Source organism: Erinaceus europaeus, chromosome 15 (assembly GCF_950295315.1).
Source record: "Erinaceus europaeus chromosome 15, mEriEur2.1, whole genome shotgun sequence".
Taxonomy (NCBI): Eukaryota; Metazoa; Chordata; class Mammalia; order Eulipotyphla; family Erinaceidae; genus Erinaceus; species Erinaceus europaeus.
Genome location: NC_080176.1, coordinates 37,792,247 through 37,813,331, shown reverse-complemented (window position 1 = coordinate 37,813,331; position 21,085 = coordinate 37,792,247). Strand labels below are relative to the sequence as shown.

At 39.1% G+C, this 21,085-nt stretch overlaps 1 protein-coding gene across 4 annotated transcripts in view; it reads left to right on the top strand.

Moving 5' to 3' along the window:
* OSBPL1A (oxysterol binding protein like 1A) overlaps positions 1-21,085 on the top strand; it is a 251,514-nt gene that overhangs the window by 151,705 nt on the left and 78,724 nt on the right. For 3 of the 4 annotated variants that reach the window (XM_060173612.1, XM_060173611.1, XM_016193987.2), the window contains one exon: positions 7,270-7,432. The exons of the other annotated variant lie outside the window; for it this stretch is intronic. In XM_060173612.1, the coding sequence (XP_060029595.1) occupies positions 7,270-7,432 (163 nt within the window). The remainder of the gene's footprint in view (positions 1-7,269; positions 7,433-21,085) is intronic. 4 annotated transcript variants of the gene reach the window in all.

Genomic DNA, 21,085 nt, shown 5'->3' with positions numbered 1-21,085 from the left:
TGTGTTTTAGTGTGTTTTTCTATGTAAAAATACATCATGACTTATCTGAAAACTCAGTATTTTATTGGGAAGTTAATGGTTTACAATATGGCTGTTGACATATGGTTACAGCAATACCCTATGACCCTTTTTACTCCCTCCCACCCTTGCACCCCCAGAGTCTTTTGCTTTGGTGCAGTACACCTTGTCCAGTCCAAGTTTCACTTTATATTTTCCTTTATTGATTTGTTTCTTAAGTTTCACTTATAAATGAGGTCATCTGCTATTTCTCTCTCTCTCTCTTCTGTTTTTCCTCTAGGGTTATTGCTGGGACTTGGTGCCTGCACTATGAATCCACTGCTCCTGGCAGCCATTTTTTCCATTTTAGTGGATAGGACAGAAAGAAATTGAGAGCGGAAGGGGAGATACAGAGGGAGAGAGGAAGATAGACACCTGTATAACTGCTTCACTGCTTGTGAAGTGACCTCCCTGCAGAGAACAGAGGGCTTGTACTGGGATCCTTGAGCCAGTCCTTGCGCTTCGTACTATGTATGCTTAACCTAGTGTGCCACTGTCTGCCTCCCGCCTTTAAATTATTTAACTTTATTTATTTATTTAACAGAGAGAAATTGAGGTGGAGGGAGAGAGAGACAGAGACACCTGCAGCCTTGCTTCAGTGCTTGTGAGGCTTGCTCCCTGAAAGTGGCGCTAGGTACTTGAACCCAGGTCCTTGTGCAAGGTAATATGTGCACTTAACCAGTGAGCCTCCACCCCACCCCGTTTGTCTTTGTTTAACTTATTACACTTAACATAAAGCCTTCAAGTTCCATCTAGATGAAGCTAAGGAGATGACTTCATCATTTGTCATGTACATCACAACCTTCTTAGCCACCCATCTGCTGTTGGGCATCTGAATTGTTCCCAAGTTAGTTTTTCTGAGAGAAACAATGACCAGAATAAACAGAGCCTTATTTTATTCATATCAGAATACTCAGTGTTAAGTATTCAGTTCTTTTCAAATTGATATATCAAGTTAAAATAATCCCAAGCAAATTTAAACTATGGTGTTTTTGTACAAATTGACAATCAGATTACAAATTTTCTGTGGAAATATAAAGGACCTGGAAGAGCCAAAAAAGAACAGGGTCTAGAACTGAAAGTGCCTGATTCAATGCATACTATAAAACTGTAATGATGGAAAGAATGGATGCACAGATCAGTGCAAGAGATTAGAGAATCCAAAAATAAACTCACACAGTCAACTAATTTTTTAATAAAGATGCCAAGGAATTTCAGTGTGTGTTGGGGGGAATTACATTTTGCTTGGTACTTGCTATTGACTTTTGTTTATTGATTTTATATCTTTTTATTTCTTTATTGGGGAATTAATGTTTTACATTCAACAGTAGATACAATAGTTTGTATATACATAACATTTCCCAGTTTTCCATATAACAATATACCACCCCCACTAGGTTCTGTTGTTTACTGATTTTATATCTTATAGTAACCTCACTAAACTGTCTAACAAACTTAAATAACAATGTATTATTGGTATTATTACTTTGGATCCTTTGTAGACAGTGCTGTCTTTTAAAAGGGCTTTTTAGCTGTGGGTATATTTGGAGTTAACTGAAAGTAGACAACATTATCTGTAGGCGTTCCTAACAAAGCTCTGATAAAACGCAGTATGTCACAATACCTTGGAGGCAAGTGCATCTGTGCAAGTGCGCGTGGTAGCTGCAACTCTCCCCTGATTTGCTGTGTTGCCTGCACCTGGCCTATGCTCATATGACATATGTACCATTTAAGTCAGCACTATCAATATATATACTAGCATAGCCCATCCTGCAATACAGTGCTTGACATTTTTGACAAAAATATAAAAGACTAATACTGTCCCCATATTTTATAGGTATATTTACTTATTCTGCATTGGAGATTAAAACTAAAGGTAATAGGAAGCATCGATGAGATTTATAGTAAATCTCTCTACTTCTACTCCTAAATAAACAAAGATTAAAATAAATAATTTTAAAAAATATATTTATTTTTTAATTTGATGGGACGGGGGGGAGAAAGAGGGAATAGACACCTTCATTGCTTCACCACTTGTGAAGTTTCTCCCCTGCAGCTGGGACCTAAGAGCTTGTTCTTGCATATGATGATATGTGTGCTTAACTAGGAACACCACTGACCAGCCTCAAGAGAATGAGTCTCAATATTCCTGGACCCTGGAGATTCAAATATAATATTGACCATTTGTATTCACATGAGAAAACATGCTGGTTCTCTGTGAATAGAAGGTCCCTTACCAGCTGTAGTTGACCAGAATCACTGGTGCTAACAGGTGTTGGCTCAAAGTCAATATATTGTTGGCCAGTATTGCTACTGAAATAAGTGCCACTGTGATACCTACTGGAAAGAAAGTTATGTATTTAAATTCAAGACCTTGCATTTCAGTCTCAAGCAAATACATTCCTTATAAGTCTTAATAAAGAAGAAATAAATAAGGATAATGCTGTAAAACTGACCAAATTATAACAAATTGATCCTCAAGGTCAACCTGTTCTGTATCTGGAAAATTTAACATACTGTTCTGTGAATACTAATCACTGTTTCTCAGTGGTATCTCTTTGTTAGCTTTAATTTTATTTTCCTGATTTAACTGCTGAAACATAGGTAAATAGCAAGGTACTTTATAGGATGAGATAATAGATAAAATGTGCTTTTTTTTTCCTGACTACCACACAACAGTCTTTTGAACTGTCAGAAAAATTAGACATTTTGGCATAGAAAAATACCACACAACTTTTCAGACAACCGTATACAAGCATCTATAAAATTCTGAATTCTTTTGCTGGTGTTCATTCCATCATTGCTAATGTGAAATATACTTTGGAAGTGTGTGTGTGTGTGTGTGTGTGTGTGTGTGTGTGTGTGTGTGAGGGGGGCAGAGGGGGATATTTGAGATGCGTCAGTTTATATGATGAAAGAAATGGCCGCTTTGTGTATGTAATGTATCTTCTCTGTAGAAGATCCAGTTATTTTTTAAACAAAGGTGCTCTTAGATCAGTTCAGTGATAAAAATAATACTAGGTAAGAACCAGAATTAGTTGCAGCACCTCTCCTTCTTCTGTATCTCACATTTTCCACCTCTCTTAAAAACAAGTGAAAACAGATGTGGAGGTGACAGAAATAAGTGATGCTTATTTTAAATGGCTGAAAGGTAAATTGTGTTTTGAATACAATCTTGTTGACACTTGATAATATTGGAACTTGATCATTCTTCCACTTTGTTAAAAATATACTAGACAAATTTAGGCAGAAAATCCTATACTATCTAAAAAGGATGTTGATAATTAATATGAAAAGTTCTTGACTGACAGTACATCTTCATTTTGTCTGTAAAACTGAAAAGCTAGGATGTGAGAGAAGCAGTTTATGGAGTAGTGTGTCCCTTAGTAATCACAAGGCCCACACATGAGCCCCAGCAACACATTGCAGATGCTGTGGCACTGGTGGGAGCTTGGTCTCCTCTCTTAATATGAATGAAAAAAAGATGGCTGAGTGATGGTGGAACTGCCCATGTACTAGATTCTGGCTGTGCAACACACACACACACACACACACACACACACACACACACACACACACACACACACACACACACACACACATACACACACACACGAATAGGAAAGTATAAATAAAGACCTGAAAAGATAACACCAAAGGGAAAGATTGAAGAGGGATGAAAATGTTTACACCTTTTTATAGTAATGGTTTTGGAACTGATAGAACAGCACTGCTAAATCTTTTCTATACAAGGAAAAAAATCTTTTGTGGCATTTTGCTCAGTTTTGTAGTTCTTACAGGGAAATGAATTGCCTAGCTACCAAATGAAAGAAAAAAACATCTTTTTATTATTTCTTAATGGATATTTATTAATAAGTGAGAGGGGGAAGGAGAGAGAAAGGTAAAGCATCATTCTGTGGCATGCAGCACCAAGGATGGACTTCAGACTTCCCAGACTGCAGTCCTTTCACTCCCCCCCCTCATCGTTAGCATATGTGTGATGGGTGCTTTTTTCTCAAGATAAAGATTAGATGACAGAAATATTCGCAGGTATTCTTTAGTTCCCTCAAGTGGAAATTATATATTGTTAATTTGATTCATTATTGCATATGTCTTTTTACAGTCACTGTTGCTTATCATTTATTTTTGTTACTACAGTTTTAATAGTGATATTCTCAGTCTTGCTGCTATGATGGTAAATACTAAAGTGCTTGAGGACTGGAACAATAAACCAGAGGTTGGGAACCTTTTTCTGTGAAGGGCCATTTGGATATTTATAACATCATTCCCAGGCCATACAAAATTATCAACTTAAAAATAGCACTTAATGATGCTGTGAAAGAAACTCCTGTAGACTTGGCAGGGCCAGACCCAATGATGTCTCAGGACATGTGACCTGCAGACTGGACATCCACCTCCCCTGCAATAAAGGTTTAATTGTTTCCACTGTGAACTATATTTTACGTACTTTCTGGGACTCTGGAGATGTACCGACTGGTGGCTCTCAGGGCCACAGGGTATTGTGGCATCTTTATATCCTGGGGTGTCAGGATGTGGGATTTAAGTGAAAGAGTTATTCAGAGAACAGTTGTGAAAGAGTACCAGAGACAGATATTTCACTCTGAGGGAGTGGTGGTTTCTCTATTCAGTTCTTTCAAATTGTTGAACCAGCCCCTGGCTTTGGACCTTGAGGAGAGCTGCAGGAGGGGCAGGAGAAGTCAGAGAAGCACAGATGCTTGGCCCTTGCTTCTTGCCCAGGGTCACCTAGTGCGCACCTGCTTCTAAGTCATCTGTTTCGTGTATTGGGATTACATTTGAGAAGTAAATAGGTTCTGCTACTAAAGTTAAAGAAAAATCTTGAAGCCACTTAGTTGAAGAACACTTAGGAGATTAGGCGATGATGGGATTATTGTTTTAGAGTTGAAAAAATTAAGCAGTAGATAGCTTCTGAAGTTACATGGTAGGTAACAGTAAGGTCAATTTTTCTGGCTCCTGGCTAATGTGCCACATAGACTTTATAAAGAGGGAAAGTTGGGAAAATCAGTGACTTCCAGAATTGCAATACCAAATGAGGTGTGACTGCCCCAGTACCTACAATTTTATATGAGGATTAAGCATTTTTTTAAAGTTTTTAAAATATTTATTTATTTATTCCCCTTTGTTGCCCTTCTTGTTTTTATTGTTGTAGTTATTATTGTTGTTATCATTGTTGGATAGGACAGAGAGAAATAGAGAATCCCTTGATTAAGCTTCTTAAATTTCAGGTTTTTGTCACGTGCAAACGTTCAGATATTCTTTTTTTTTTTTTTTTAATCCCTCCAGGGTTATTGTTGGGCTCGGTACCTGCACCATGAATCCACCACTCCTGGAGGATTCCATTTTTTCCCCCCTTTTTGTTGCCCTTGTTGTTGTAGCCTCGTTGTGGTTATTATTATTGCCATTGTTGATGTTGTTCATTGTTGGATAGGACAGAGAAAAATGGAGAGAGGAGGGGAAGACAGAGAGGGGGAGAGAAAGATAGACACCTGTAGACCTGCTTCACCGCCTGCGAAGCGACTCCCCTGCAGGGGGGGATCGGGGGCTCGAACCGGGATCCTTAGCACTTAACCCACTGCACCACTGCCCAACCCCCTAGATATTCTTTAATTAAAGAATAAAAATAGATTTTCCTTCAAAGGATGAAAAAGTCAAACCTGACTTTACCTTTTCTTATTTTCTGATGTACTGAAACCAAGATAAAAAATATGAATCAGAGGGTGTCAAGTGGTAGCGCAGAGGGTTAAGCACAGGTGGTGCAAAGTGCAAGGTTTGGCGTAAGGATCCCAGTTTGAGCCCCTGGCTCCCCACCTGCAGGGGAGTCACTTCACAGGCTGTGAAGGAGGTCTGCAGGTGTCTATCTTTCTCCCTATCTGTACTCCCCTCCTCTTTCCATTTTTCTCTGTCCTATCCAACAACAATGACATCAATAATAATCACTACAACAATAAAACAAGGGCAACAAAAGGGAATAAATAAATAAATGAATATAAAAAATATGAATCAGAATCAAAATAAGGAATCAAGAAAAGGAAAATCAAAGAATAATCACTTGGCAACTTGCTTCCCTTCAGTAGCTATGTCAAACTGTTTTCAGAGTAGTTACGGGGTCTAAGCAGTGGTGTACCTGGCTAAGCTCACCTGTGACCATGCTCAAGCACCCAGATTCTAACCCCTGCTCCCCACCTGAAGGGTATGTAAACTTCAGGAGCAGTGAAGCAGGTCTGCGGGTGTCTATCTTTCTCTCCCTGTCTCTGTTTCTCCGTCATCTCTCCATTTCTCTGTGTCCTATCTAATAAAAAAATTTTCTGAAAGAAAAGAAAAAGGAAATAAATGGCCACCGGGAGGATTTGTAGTGCCAGCACCCAGCCCCAGCAATAACCCTGGTGACAATAAAGATAAACAAAAGTAGTTATGCTTGTAGTACACATTTTAATATCTAGAAATGATTTTAGTTGTTTTTTAAAAAAGTTTCTAAACTAACTACTTAATTTCATGATTTATGTTGAGAGATACTCTCTTTGAAAAAAAGCATATAGTTTTGGGGTGGGCCGGGTGGTAGTGCAGCAGGTTAAGTGCACATGGTGTGAAGTGCAAGGACCAAGTCAAGGATACTGGTTCAAGTCCCAGGCTCCTTACCTACACGGGTGTCACTTCACAGGTGGTGAAGCAGATCTGCAGGTGTCTATCTTTCTCTCCCCAAGTCTGTCTTTCCCTCCTCTCTTGATTTCTCTCTCTCTTATCCAACAACAAGTATAACATGGGCAACAACAACAACAAAAGGGAAAAATGGCCTCCAGGAGCAGTGGATTCATAGTGCAGGCTCCAAACTCCAGCAATAACCCTGGATGCAAAAAAAAAAAAAAAAAACATATAGTTTCTAAACCAACTGATGCACTTACGTTAGGATTCTGATCACTTGAGCTAGATTTGTTTGCTACTTCTTAATCTATTTTCATTACTAGAGGTGTTGTGATCTAATTCCCTATGCAGAGAACGAAATTAGCTTAGTAATTTTTGCCCATTCGTGTGTGTGTGTGTGTGTGTGTGTGTGTGTGTGTGTGTATACAGCATGACTGTTTTTCATTTCTGATGTTGCTATTAAACTGAAGCAAAAGTAGATAATGTTCATATCCTTCTGGCTTCTGTTGCTCTGATATATCTGTTTTCTTCTAGGTGAGGAATCTTAAATTGGAACAGGAACAAGAAAAAAACAAAATTTTATCAGAAGCTCTGGAGACTCTTGCCAGTGAACACCATGAATTAGAGCAGTCTCTGGTTAAAGGCTCACCACCTCTCAGCATACTTAGCGAGGACGAGTTCTATGATGCACTGTCAGGTAATTCCAGACCTCATCGACTTTCTTAACATCTTCTTAGAGTGGGTGTCACCTCTAGTTACTAGATAAACAAACATAAATCGCTACAAATCTCCAAGGTCCTTTTTTTTTTTTTTTTTTATCTATCTTAAGGCAAGGACAGTGAAAGTTTGGACTGAAAAACTTCACTGAGTCTGCCTCTATTGAATTCATGGCTGTGCCAGGGCTGGAGTGTTGGTAAAACTCTGCAAGCTTGGTCGGGGAAGACAGAATAATGGTTATACAGAAGTGTATAACCATTTCATGGTTATTTCATGGTTCTTTCATGCCTGAAGCTCTGAGGTCCCAAATTTAATCCCCAATATCACCATTAGTCAGAAATGAGCAGTGCTATGATATCTCTCTCTCTCTCTTGCTTTCTTACTAAAATAAAAGACATTTTAAATATTAATCAGAACTATTTTAAATTAAAAAAAACTCTGAATAGATTCATGTTATTCTTTACCTAATATTTACTAGGTACCTTATAGGGCAGGTACTGTATTTGAGGCTAGAGAGAGTGATCAATTTCTGGCCTCAAAGGCATCTTAAAGGATTAATGCAATATGGTTAATGCAAAGAATTAATGCAATATGTTAAGTATCATATTTTATATTTGAGACCAGGATGTAGCTGGAGGAGAGAAAGGGAAGTGTTGACTGTCCCTTAGAAATGCATGTGTAAGAACATTCCAAGCTGCCCAATATCTACCCATCTTCCTCAGGTATAGCATAGAGTATGTTGTCCATCCTCCCTTCGGAGGATGGAACATTCTCCACTGTTGTTGATCTAAGTTGAGGGCAAAGTCCTATGGGGGCCCACAAAGGGGTCTATTTTGTTGTTACTGCTAGAAATGACCAGTAACAATGGAGAGAGGGATTTATTTGCTGTCTAGGCCCATCATGTCTGTTTGGGAATCTCAGGACTCCCAGAATAGGGCCCCAGCTGATGGGGTGGCCTGATAGTGACTAAAGACTCATTGTTAAAGTATGCCAGTCTCTTGCCCTTATTCAGCTTTTGCAGTCCTTGCTTTGCTAAGTAAGATTAGCTTTGGAGTGAGAGAACTGTAATAGGAAGTAGGTGAGGAGAGTATCTAAGTATAATTAGATACTGTTTTTTTTAAATTTTTTATTTAAGAAAGGATTAATGAACAAAAACATAAGGTCGGAGGGGTACAACTCCACACAATTCCCACCACCCAATCTCCATAACCCACCCCCTCCCATGATAGCTTTCCCATTCTCTAGCCCTCTGGGAGCATGAACCCAGGGTCGTTGAGGGTTGCAGAAGGTAGAAGGTCTGGCTTCTGTAGTTGCTTCCCCGCTGAACATGGGCGTTGACTGGTCGGTCCATACTCCCAGTCTGCCTCTCTCTTTCCCTAGTAAGGTGTGTCTCTGGGGAAGCTGAGCTCCAGGACACATTTCTGGGGTCTTCAATCCAGGGAAGCCTGGCCAGCATCCTGGTGGCATCTGGAACCTGGTGATTGAAAAGAGAGTTAACATACGAAGCCAAACAATTTGTTGAGCAATCATGGATCCCAAGCTTGGAATAGTGGAGAGGAAGTGTTAGGGAGGTACTCACTGCAAACTCTAGTGTACTTCTGCTTTCAGGTATATATTTTGCAGTAGTTTATGGGTACGTGTGCACATAAGCTCTCTCGCACAGAAACTGGTGTATATCTAGGTTATGGGACTTTGTCAGAAAGTGAACTACCTGAGATGAAATTAGAGTGTACTATAAAAGGAAAGGTCTCACCCAAGTAATGAAGCTGAAGGGTTGTCATTCCACACGTGAAGTCTCTGGACACAGTCTGAGGTGAAGCATGTTGAGGTGGCAATCGTTGCTTTGGTTAGGTTGTGATCGGCGGATGCAATATTATTTGGTTTGGATTGGGAGATGCATACGGGAAAGTGGGCCCTATCCAAGGGTTCCAGGACTGGGGGAAGTAGGGGCTCTATAGTGGAGATGTGAGGTTCCTGCTGTCTTAGGGTTCAAAAAGACAATCGATAGTTAATGTTATCATCACATTATTTGTTAATTGGGTTAACTTTGAAAAGTCCCTTTGTTATGGTTTGCTGTACAGTATCCAGTATCTTGTATATAGCTGTGCTATTGGATGCTTCTAATCTACTTGGTCTAGGCTTTTGAGAGAGTCAGCATATCAAATACACAGCCTATATATTAAAAAGATTCAGTTTGTGTTTTGAGAAACTTTGAGACATACAATTGATTTTCCCCCTCTCATATTAATTAACTACTGATTTATATGTCTGCATTTTGCTAGGAGTGTACATAAACACCATTCCCACCACCAAAGGACTGTGACCCATCCCTCCCGCCCACTCCCACCCCCCCACTGGCCCAGGAAGCTGCATGTCTACCCCTCACCACTGGGTTTTTACTTTGGTGCCCTACTTACAATTTGATCAGGTCCTGCTTTTAGTTTCCCTTTCAGATCTTCTTAGTCAGCTTCTGTTGATGAGTGGGATCATCCCATACTCATCTTTATCTTTCTCACTTAGTTCATTTAACATAATTCCTTCTAGCTCTGTCCAAGATGGGTCAGAGAAGGTGGGTTCATTGTTTTTGATAGCTGTATAGTATACCACAGCTTTCTCAGCCACTCATCTGTTGTTGGGCACCTGGGTTGCTTACAGGGTTTAGCTATTATGAATTGTGCTGCTATGAACATAGGAGTACACACCTCTTTTTGGTTGGGTGTTATGGAGTCCTTGGGGTATAACCCCAGGAGATGAATTACTGGATCATATGGAAGGTCCATGTCTAGCCTTCTGAGAGTTTTCCAGACTACTATCCACAGAGGCTGTACCAATTTACATTCCCACCAGCAATGTAAAAGGGTTCCTCTGTCCCCACATCCTCTCCAGCATTTGTTACTGCTGTCCTTTTTGATGTATGCCATTCTTACAGGGGTGAGGTGGTATCTTAGTGTTGTCTTAATTTGCATTTCTCTGACAATCAGTGACCTAGAGCAGTTTTTCATATGTTTGTTAGGCTTTTGGATCTCCTCTGAGGTGAATGTTTTGTTCATATCCTCTGCCCATTTTTGGATGGGGTCATTTGCTTTTTTGGTGCTAAGTTTGCTGAGCGCTTTATATATTTTGGTGATTAGTTTCTTGTCTGATGTCTGGCATGTGAAGATCTTCTCCCATTCTGTGAGGGGTCTCTCTGTTTGTTGAATAGTTTCTTTGGATGTGCAGAAGCTTTTCAATTTGATGTAGTCCCATTGGTTTGTTTCTGCTTTAGTCTTCCTTGCAATTGGGTTTGATTCATCAAAGATGTCCTTGAGGTGTATGTGGGAAAGTGTTTTACCAATGTTTTCCTCTAAGTATTTGATTGTTTCTGGTCTGACATCTAGGTCTTTGATCCATTTGGATTTGATTTTTGTTTCTGGTGAGATAAAGTGGTTCAATTTCATTCTTCTGCATGTTTCAACCCAGTTTTCCCAGCACCATTTATTGAAGAGAGCCTCCTTTTTCCATTTAATCATTTGGGCCCCCTTATCAAAGATTAGATGCCCATAGATGTTGGGATTTACTTATGGGCTTTCAATTCTGTTCCACTGGTCTGTGTGCCTATTTTTGTTCCAGTAGCATGCTGTTTTGATGATGATGGCTTTATAATATAGTTTAAGGTCTGTGAGTGTGATGCCTCCATTTCTGCTTCTTTTCCTCTAGATGGTTTTGGCAATTCTAGGTGTTTTCAGGTTCCAGATAACTGATTGTAGTGTTTGTTCTATTCTCTTAAAGAAGCTTGGTGGAACTTTGATGGGTATTGCATTAAATTTGTATATGGCTCTGGGGAGAATATTCATTTTGATGATATTTATTCTTCCAATCCATGAGCATGGGATATCTTTCCATTTCTTGGTATCAGTTTCTATTTCCTTGAGTAGCGACTCATAGTTTTCAGCATACAAGTCTTTCACTTCTTTGGTCAACTTTATTCCTAGGTATTTGATTGATTTTGCTGAAACAGTAAATGGGTGTGATTTCTGGATGTCTTCTTCTTCAGGTTTAGTGTTTGCATAAAGAAATGCCACTGATTTTTGTACATTGATTTTGTAGCCTGATGCCTTGCTATATTGCCTAATAACTTCCAGTAATTTTCTACTGGATTCTTTAGGTCTTTCTAGGTATACTATCATATCATCTGCAAATAGTCAGAGCTTGACTTCTTCCCTTCCAATCTGTATTCCTTTGATTTCTTTCTCTTGCCTGATTGCTATGGCAAGAACTTCCAATACTATGTTGAAGAGTAACGGTGACAGTGGACAGCTCTGTCTAGTCCCCGATCTGAGGGGGAATGCTTTCAGCTTCTGTCCATTGAGTATGATGTCGGCTGTAGGTTTGCTATATATAGACTCCACTATCTTGAGGAATTTCCCATCTATTCCCATTTTTTTAGAGTTTTGAGCATGAACTGGTATTAGATTTTGTCAAAGGCTTTCTCTGCATCTATTGAGATAATCATGTGGTTTTTGGCTTTGCTTTTATTGATATGGTGAATGACATTGATTGACTTACGGATGTTGAACCAGCCTTGCATTCCTGGGATGAATCCCACTTGGTCATGATGAACAATCTTTTTGATGTGTTGCTGTATCCAGTTGGCCAAGATCTTGTTTAATATTTTGGCATCAATGTTCATCAGAGATATTGGTGTGTAGTTTTCCTTTTTTGTTCTGTCCCTATCAGCTTTTGGTATCAGGGTGATGTTGGCTTCATAAAAGGTGGAAGGGAGTATTCCTGTTTCTTCAATCTTATGGAATAGCTTAAAAAGTATGGGTATTAACTGTTTGCTGAAAGTTTTGTAGAATTTGTTTGTGAAGCCATCTGGTCCAGGTCTTTTGTTGTTGGGGAGAGATACTGTTTTTTTAACTTTATTTATTTATTTATTTATTTATTTATTTATTTTTTTTTTTTTTATTTATAAAAAGGAAACATTGACTAAACCATAATATAAGAGGGGTACAACACCACTGAGTTCCCACCACCAGAACTCTGTATCCCATCCCCTCCCCTGATAGCTTTCCTGTTCTTTAATCCTCTGGGAGTATGGACCTGAGGTCATTGTGGGATGCAGAAGGTGGAAGGTCTGGCTTCTGTAATTGCTTCCCTGCTGAACATGGTCACTGACAGGTCAATCCATACTCCCAGCTTGTCTTTCTCTTTCCCTAGTGGGGAAGGGCTCTGGGGTATCAGAGCTCCAGGACACATTTGTGGGGTTGTCTGTCCAGGGAAGTCTGGTCAACATCATGCTAGCATCTGGAAGCTGGTGGTTGAAAATAGAGTTAACATACAAAGCCAAACAAATTGTTGACCAATCATGGACCTAAAGGCTGGAATAGTGCAGATGAAGAATTGGGGGGTCGTCCATTTTGTAGAAAGCTAGTAGGAATATTTAGTTATATTCCAAAGGGCCTATGGCTATACTAGTGTTTTTTGTTTGTTTTATGTTTTGCCTGAGCCTGAAATCTGATATGTAGGTGGATCCTAATTATTGTCTGGGGAGGTAATGTCATTGCTGGCAGAAGGACCAGAAAGCTGGATCAGGGAAGAGAGTAGCTCCCAAATATGGGAAAGGGGTATAAATATTGTTGACTGTAAACCCCATCAATTTGATGTGATCTGGGGCCCATATTCAGCTTAGGAGCCTATGTGATCTCTGCATCCCTGTAGATCCAAGCTCACATTCTGTAGTCATAAGTAGGACCGTTCCAAGCTGCACTAATATCAGGACCCATCTACCTCAGGTGTAGCATAGAGTATGATCCATCCCTTTGGAGGATGGAACATTCTCTACCATTTTTTATCCAAGTTGAGGGCAAGGTCCTATGGGGGCCCACAAAGGGGTCTGTTGTGTTGTTACTGCTAGAAATGAACGGTAACAGTGGAGAGGGGTTTATTTGAGGCCTAGGCCCATCATGTCTGTTTGGGAATCTTAGGACTCCCAGAATAGGGCCCCAGCTGATGGGGTGACCTGATAGTGACTAAAGACTCATCGTTAAAGTATGCCAGTCTCTTGCTCTTATACAGCTTTTGCAGTCCTTGCTTTGCTAAGATTAGCTTTGGAGTGAGAGAACTGTAATAGGAAGTAGGTGAGGAGGGTATCTAAGCAAACACTATTCATTAGGAAGTTTATACTGAATCACTGCAGACTATTGTGTACTTTTGCTTTCATGTATATATTTTGCCCTAATTTATGGATACATGTGAAAATATGCTCTATATCACAGAATCTGGTCTATATCTAGATTTGGGGACTTTGTTAGGAAGTGAACCTCCAGGAATGGAATTAGAGAATACTATGAAATACTCAGCCAAGTAATGAGGGTGAAGGATTGACATTGCATGCCTGATGTCTCTGGACACAGTCTGAAGTGAAGCATGCTGAGGTGGTACTCATTGCATTGATTAGGTTGGGATTGGCAGATGCAATATCATTTGGTATGACTTGAGAGAAGAATGCAGGAAAGTGAGCCCTACCCTAGAGGTTCCAGGACTGGGGGAAATATAGGCTCTATAGAGGAAGTGGGAGGTTCCTGCTGTCTTAGGGTTAAGAAGACAATAGATAGTTACTGCTGTAATCACATTATTTCACAATTGGGTTGACTATGAAAAGTCCCTTTGTTAGGATTTGCTGTATCATACACAACTTCATTGTCCTTTGACATTATTTTTATATAGCTGTGCTACCAGTTGCTTCTGTTCTCCCTGGTCAAGGCTTTTAAGAGAGTCAACAAATCAAAGACTTAGCCTATGTATTAAAAAGACTCAGTATGTGCTTTAAAAAGTTTGAGACATACAATGAATTTTTCCCCTCTCATATTAATTAAATAGTCATTTATATGACTACAAATTAATAGGAGTATACATAAACACCATTCCCACGACCAAAAGACTATATCCCATCCCACACCCCACCCCCCGGGAAGCCGAACATCCACCCTCACCCTCACCCCAGGGTTTTTACTTTGGTGCCCTACTCCAGATTCAGTCAAATCCTGCTTTTAGTTTCCCTTTCTGTTATTTTTTCTCAACTTCTGTTGATGAGTGGGATCATCCCATACTCATCTTTATTTTTCTGACTTAGCTCACTTAACGTAATTCCTTGTGGCTCCACCCAAGTTGGATCAGACAAGATGGGTTCATTGTTCTTAATAGCTGCATAGTATTCCATTGTGTATATATACCACAGCTTTCTCAGCCACTCATCTGTTGTTGGGCACCTGGGTTGCTTCCAGGTTTTAGCTATTATGAATTGTGCTGCTGTGAACATAGGTGTACATATATCTTTTTGGTTGGGTGTTATGGAGTCCTTGGGGTATATTCCCAGGAGAGGAATTACTGGGTCATATGGAAGGTCCATTTCTAGCCTTGTGAGAGTTCTCCAGACTGCTCTCCACAGAGATTAGACCAATTTACATTCCCACCAGCAGTGCAGAAGGGTTCTTCTGTCCCCACAGCCTCTCCAGCATTTGTTGCTGCTATTTGATGTATGCCATTCTCACAAGGGTGAAGTCACATCTCACTGTTGTCTTTATTTGCATTTCTCTGACAATCAGCAACCTGGAGCAATTTTTCATGTGTTTATTAGCCTTTTGGATCTCTTCTGTAGTGAATGTTCTGTTCATATCCTCTGCCCATTTTTGGATGGGGTCGTTTGCCTTTTTGTTGCTAAGTTTGCTGAGCTCTTTGTATATTTTGGTTATTAGCATCTTGTCTGATGTATGGAATGTGAAGATCTTCTCCCATTCTGTGAGGGGTCAACTTGTTTGTGTGATAGTTTCTTTGGCTATGTAGAAGCTTTTCAATTTGATGTAGTCCCATTGGTTTGTTTCTTCTTTAGTCTTCCATGCAGTTGGGTTTATAGCATCAAGGATGTCCTTGAGGTTTAGGTGGGAAAGTGTTCCACCAGTGTTTTCCTCTAAGTATTTGATAGGTTCATCATCCATTTGGAGTTGATTTTTGTTTCTGGTGAGATAAGGTGGTTCATTTTTATTCTTCTGCATCTTTCAACCCAGTTTTCCCAGCACCATTTATTGAATAGAGCCACCTTCCTTCCTCCATTTAATACTTTGGGCTCCTTCATCAAAGATTAGATGTCCATAGGTGTGGGGGTTTAGTTCTGGGCTTTCAATTCTGTTCCACTGGTCTGTGTGCCTATTTTTGTTCCAGTACCAGGCTGTTTTGATGATGATGGCTTTATAATATAGTTTGAGATCTGGAAGTGTGATGTCTCCATTTCTGTTTCTTTTCCTTAAAATTGTTTTGGCAATTCTAGGTGTTTTCTGATAAATGATTGTAGCTTTTGTCCTATTTTCTTAAAGAAGCTTGGTGGAACTTTGATGGGTATCACGTTAAATTTGTATATGGCTCAGGGGAGAATATTCATTTTGATGATATTTATTCTTCCAATCCATGAGGATGGGATGTATTTCCATTTCTTGGTATCATTTTCTATTTCCTTGAATAGTGACTCATAGTTTTCAGTATACAAGTCTTTCACTTCTTTGGTCAGCTTTAGTCCTAGGTATTTTATTGATTTTGCTGCAACAGTGAATGGGAATGATTTTTTGGATGTCTTCATCTTCAGATTAAGTGTTTACATAAAGAAATTCCACTGATTTTTATACATTGATTTTGTAGCCTGTCACCTTGCTATATTGCCTAATAACTTTAAGTAGTTTTCTGCTGGATTCTTTAGGTTTTTCTATGTATACTATCATATCATCTGCAAATAGTGAGAGCTTGACTTCTTCCCTTCTAATCCGTATTCCTTTGATTTCTTTCTCTTGCCTTATTGCTTTGGCAAGAACTTCCAATACTATGTTGAAGAGTAATGGTGGTAATGGACAGCCCTGTCTAGTCCCTGATCTGAGGGGGAAATGCTTTCAGCTTCTGTCCATTGAGTATGATGTTGGCTGTAGGTTTGCTATATATGGACTCCACTATCTTGAGGAATTTCCTGTCTATTCCCATTTTTGTAGAGTTTTGAGCATGAATGGGTGTTGGATTTTGTCAAAGGCTTTCTCTGCATCTATTGAGATAATCATGTGGTTTTTGGCTTTGCTTTTATTGATGTGGTGAATGACATTGATTGACTTATGTATGTTGAACCAACCTTGCATTCCTGGGATAAATCCCACTTGGTCGTGATGAGAAATATTTTTGATGTTCCGTTGTATCTGGTTGGCCAAGATCTTGTTCAATATTTTCGCATCTATGTTCATCAGAGATATTGGTCAGTAGTTTTCCTTTTTTGTTGTGTCTCTATCTGCTTTTGGTATCAGGGTGATGTTGCCTTCATCGAAGGTGGAAAGGAGTGTTCCTGTTCCTTTGACCTTGCAGAAGAGCTTTGGAAGTATAGGTATTAGCTGTTTCCTGAAGCTTTTGTAGAATTCATTTTTGAAGCCATCTGGTCCAGGACTTTTGTTGTTGGGGAGATTCTTAATAACTGTTTTGATTTCTTTTTCTGTGATTGGTGCTTTTAGGTTTTGTAGTTCTTCTTGGATCAGTTTTGGAAGGGTATGTTTTTCCGGGAATTCTTCCATTTCTTCCAGATTCTCTAGCTTGGTGGTGTATGGTTCTTCATAGAAGTTACACAATTTTTTTCTGGATTTCTGTGGTGTCAGTTGTGATATCTCCTCTGTCGTTTATAATTCTATTCATTTGAGTCTTCTCCCTTTTTTTTTTTTTAGTAAGTCTGGCTAGGGGTTTGTCAATCTGGTTTAATTTGTCAAGGAACTAACATTTGGCTTCACTGACCTTTTGTATGGTTCTCTTATTTTTCAGTGTTGTTCATTTCTGCTCTAATTTTAGTGATTTCCATCCTTCTGGTTGCTTTAGGGTTCCTTTGTTACTCTTCTTCTAAGTCCTTGAGGTGTGCAATAATGTCATTTATTTGAGCTGTTTCTTGTTCTCTATTATGGGATTGTATGGCTATGAGTTTCCCTCTCAGTACTTCTTTATCTGTGTCCCAAATATTTTGATAGCTCATGTCTTCATTTTCATTTGTTTCCAGGAACATTTGAATTTCTTGCTTGAGTGCCTCTCTGACCCAGCGGTTCTTAAGCAGTATGTTGTTGAATTTCCAAATTCTGTGACTTTTAATAATTTTCTATTTGTTGTTGAATGTTAGCTTTACTCCACTGTGTTCTGAGAAGATACTTGGGATGATTTCAATGCTCTTGATTTGTTGATACTATCTTTGTGGCCTAACAGGTGGTCTATCCTTGAGTATGTGCTGTGTGGATTTGAAAAGAATGTGTATTTCAGGTTTTTGGGGTGAAGAACTCTGAAAATGTCCAGGAGGTCTATCTAGTCTGTCCATCTCTACATTTAATTCTCTTGTTTCTTTGTTGATTGTCTGTTTTGTTGATCTATCTAAGTTTGAGACTGGGGTGTTAAAGTCTTCCACTATTATTGTACTACTATTGATGTCTTTTTGTAGTTCTTTTGGTAGGTGTTTGATGTATTTAGATGGTCCCTCATTGGGTGCATAGATGTTAATAATTGTTAAATCTTCTGGGTTGATTGATCCTCTCATCACTATGTAATGGCCTTGCCTATCTTTTATTACTTTATTTAATTTAAAGTTTATTTTATCAGAGATGAGGATGGCTGTTCCTGCCCTTTTTTTGTGGTCCATTATCCTGTATGATAGTTTTCCATCCTTTCACTTTAAGTCTGTGTTTGTCTTGTTGAGTCAGACGGGATTTTTGCAAACAGCATATGGTTGTGTTTTGTTTTCTGATCTATCCTCCCACTCTGTACTTTTTAATGGCTGAATTTAAGCCACTGACATTTATTGACATTATGGATTTAATGTATTGTAGTGCCATTATTCAACAATTTTTTTATTTGCTCTGATATATGGAAAGTGTTTTAGCAATGTTCTTGTTTAAAAGAGGTCTTTTAGAATCTCTTTCAGGGCAGGCTTAGTGATGGTTGCCTCCTTTAACTGTTGCCTGTCTGAGAAGGTTTTGATCCCTCCATCTAGTTTGAATGAAAGTCTAGCAGGATATATTATCCTTGGTTGAAACCCTTTTTCATTCAGGGCTTGATAGATATCTTGCCATTTTCTTTTGGCTTTGAGAGTTTGAGTGGAGAGGTCTGTTGATAGTTTTGTGGGTTTTCCCCTGCATGTGACTTTTTGTTTTTCTCTTGTAGCCTTTAGGATCCTTTCTTTATCCTTGTTTTCATTCTAACTGTTATTTGTCTTGGTGTCTTCTGCTCTGGGTTGATTCTGTTTAGGACTCTCTGGGCCTCTTGAATCTTAATGTCCTTTCTGCTGTTTAGGTCTGGGAAATTTTCTTTTATTATTTCCTCTACAAGGTTTACTTCCCCTTCCTCTCTTTCTTCCTCTTGTAGGCCAATTATACGAAGTGTTACTTCTTTTGAGATCATCCCATATGTCCCTGTTGTTGTCTTCAGTGTCTCTCAATCTCTTTTTGAGCTCTTTTACCTCTTTCTTAGTTTTCCGTAGCTCATCCTCTGTCTGGCTAATTCTGTTTTCAGCTTCTGTTAATCTGCTTTCCCTTCATTCAGCTTCTTTCTTCAGTTCAGTCACAGTATGAGCTTGTTCTGCTAATTGGCCTTTTAGCTCAACTATTTCAGCTTTCATTTCTCTAATTACCTCAAGGTAGCTTATATTTTCCTTGAGGCTCTCATCTTGTTTCCCTAACTCTGATAGCCCTTTCCTCCATAGTTGTCTTCATTTCTGTGATTACTGGGTTACATATTGGTTACATACTTTTCTTATCTGTGGTTACTTCTGACTGATTTGGAGTTTCTTCTGGCTCATTTCTTGATTCATTGTGGTAGCTGTTTTATTTGTTCTTGATTTAACCATTTAATTGATGTGTTTTTTATTTTTCTATTCTGTTGTTATTCATTTGTTGTGTTTTGTGTAAAAGCCATGCTATACTAAAGATCTTTATGACAAATGCAGTCACCAACCTCAGAAGTTATAACAATAATAACTGAAGCAAAGATTGATGCAGTTCAACCAATATCAGTTAGCCAAAAAAAACCGCCAGTTTAAGAAAAAATATTAACCAAACAAAAAAAAGAAAGAAAGGAAAAAAGGAATTGCAAGAATAGAAAATTATGCAAAGCCACTGTCCACTATAAATTCTAGAGATAGAACGAGGAGAAAAGGAAGTTGAGAAGATACACACACACACACACACACACACGCACACACACACACGCACAGTCCACCTTGATTGAGATTTCTTCCCCAAAATAATTCACAAGAGTGTATAAGTGAAATTAGAATGCAAATAAGGGGGAAGGAAAAAAAGAATAAAAAAAGAAAGAAAAAAAAGAGCAGTGAAAGGAAATATTTTATTATTATTATTATTTTAGCTAGGAGGAGGGAAAAAGGAGAGTGGAGGGAAGAGGTAGAGATAAACAAGTTTCTCTCACAATGGATAGGACACCCAGTCACCTAGCAGTGGAAAAAACAACAGTTAATTTTGGTCAACCTGAAGAAGGAGGAGGGAAAAGGGACATGCATATATAATAATAGTAATAATAAAATAAAATAGAGTAAAAAACCCTAACAGTCAGTATGCAGCTTTTTTGCTCTGGATTGGCTACAGGCAGCCTGAGCAAAGACAGCCAATTGTAAGAAGTATCCAAAAGACAAACTTCCAGATAGGGATGAGGCTATGATTGGTCAGGTATTTTTTCACTCAAATAGAGCTCCAGACACTTTAAAAAAAAAAAGAGAGAGAGAGAGAGAAGTTAAACCAAAAGGAAAAGGCTTGCAATGACACCCCTGTTGAGCCAGGAATCTTGGTAAAGAGAATAGCTCAGCTGGAAGCCTGCTAGAAGTGGCTGTCCAGCCCCTGGAGGCTGATTCTGGGGTGGAGGCAAGAGGTGAGCTCAGTAATAAAAGATTTTCCTTTCTTTGTCCCCCTGACCTCCATTTGTCAGCCCAAGAGTGAGTTATGGGACTGTATTTTGGTGTCACCCTAACCAGCCCATGTTCACCCTCCTCCAGACAGCCCAGTATCCTACCCTGTCCAGAGAATCCCAGGTCACAAGTTGCTGCTTTTTGGAGCTCAGGGCAGCTGCTGCTCCAAAGTTGCCATCTTGTTCTCTTTCCCTTTCTGTCTCCTCTTCCTTCTTAATTTCTCTGTCTCTGTCCAAAGTTATCAAGTAAATAAACATTTAAGAAAAGAAAAAGAAAGAAAGGAAGGAAGAAATAAAGAGAGAAAGAAATTCACACTGTGGGCTGGTGTAGCATACCTGCAGAGAGGCTGGCCGCCAGGGCCAGGATTTATGAATTGAAATCCTGTGTCTGACACTTGCCATCTGTGTAACCTCTCTGGCAATCATGACCTCTCTGGTTCTGAATTTACAGATATTTGTGACAGATACTGCCTTCTGTATTCTCAATACTAAATAATGGGAGATATTTATGAAGAGTTAATGACTTGTAAGGAAGGTTTACTACTATGTAATCTTTACTGGTTAGGAATTGATCAGTACTCAAGAATTTCTCAGGTGTGGGCAAGAGAGAGTAGGGGAGAGAAAACTCAGAGAAAATGTTTTGAGACCAGTGCAAGTAAAAACAAGCCAAGTAAATACATAAAATAAA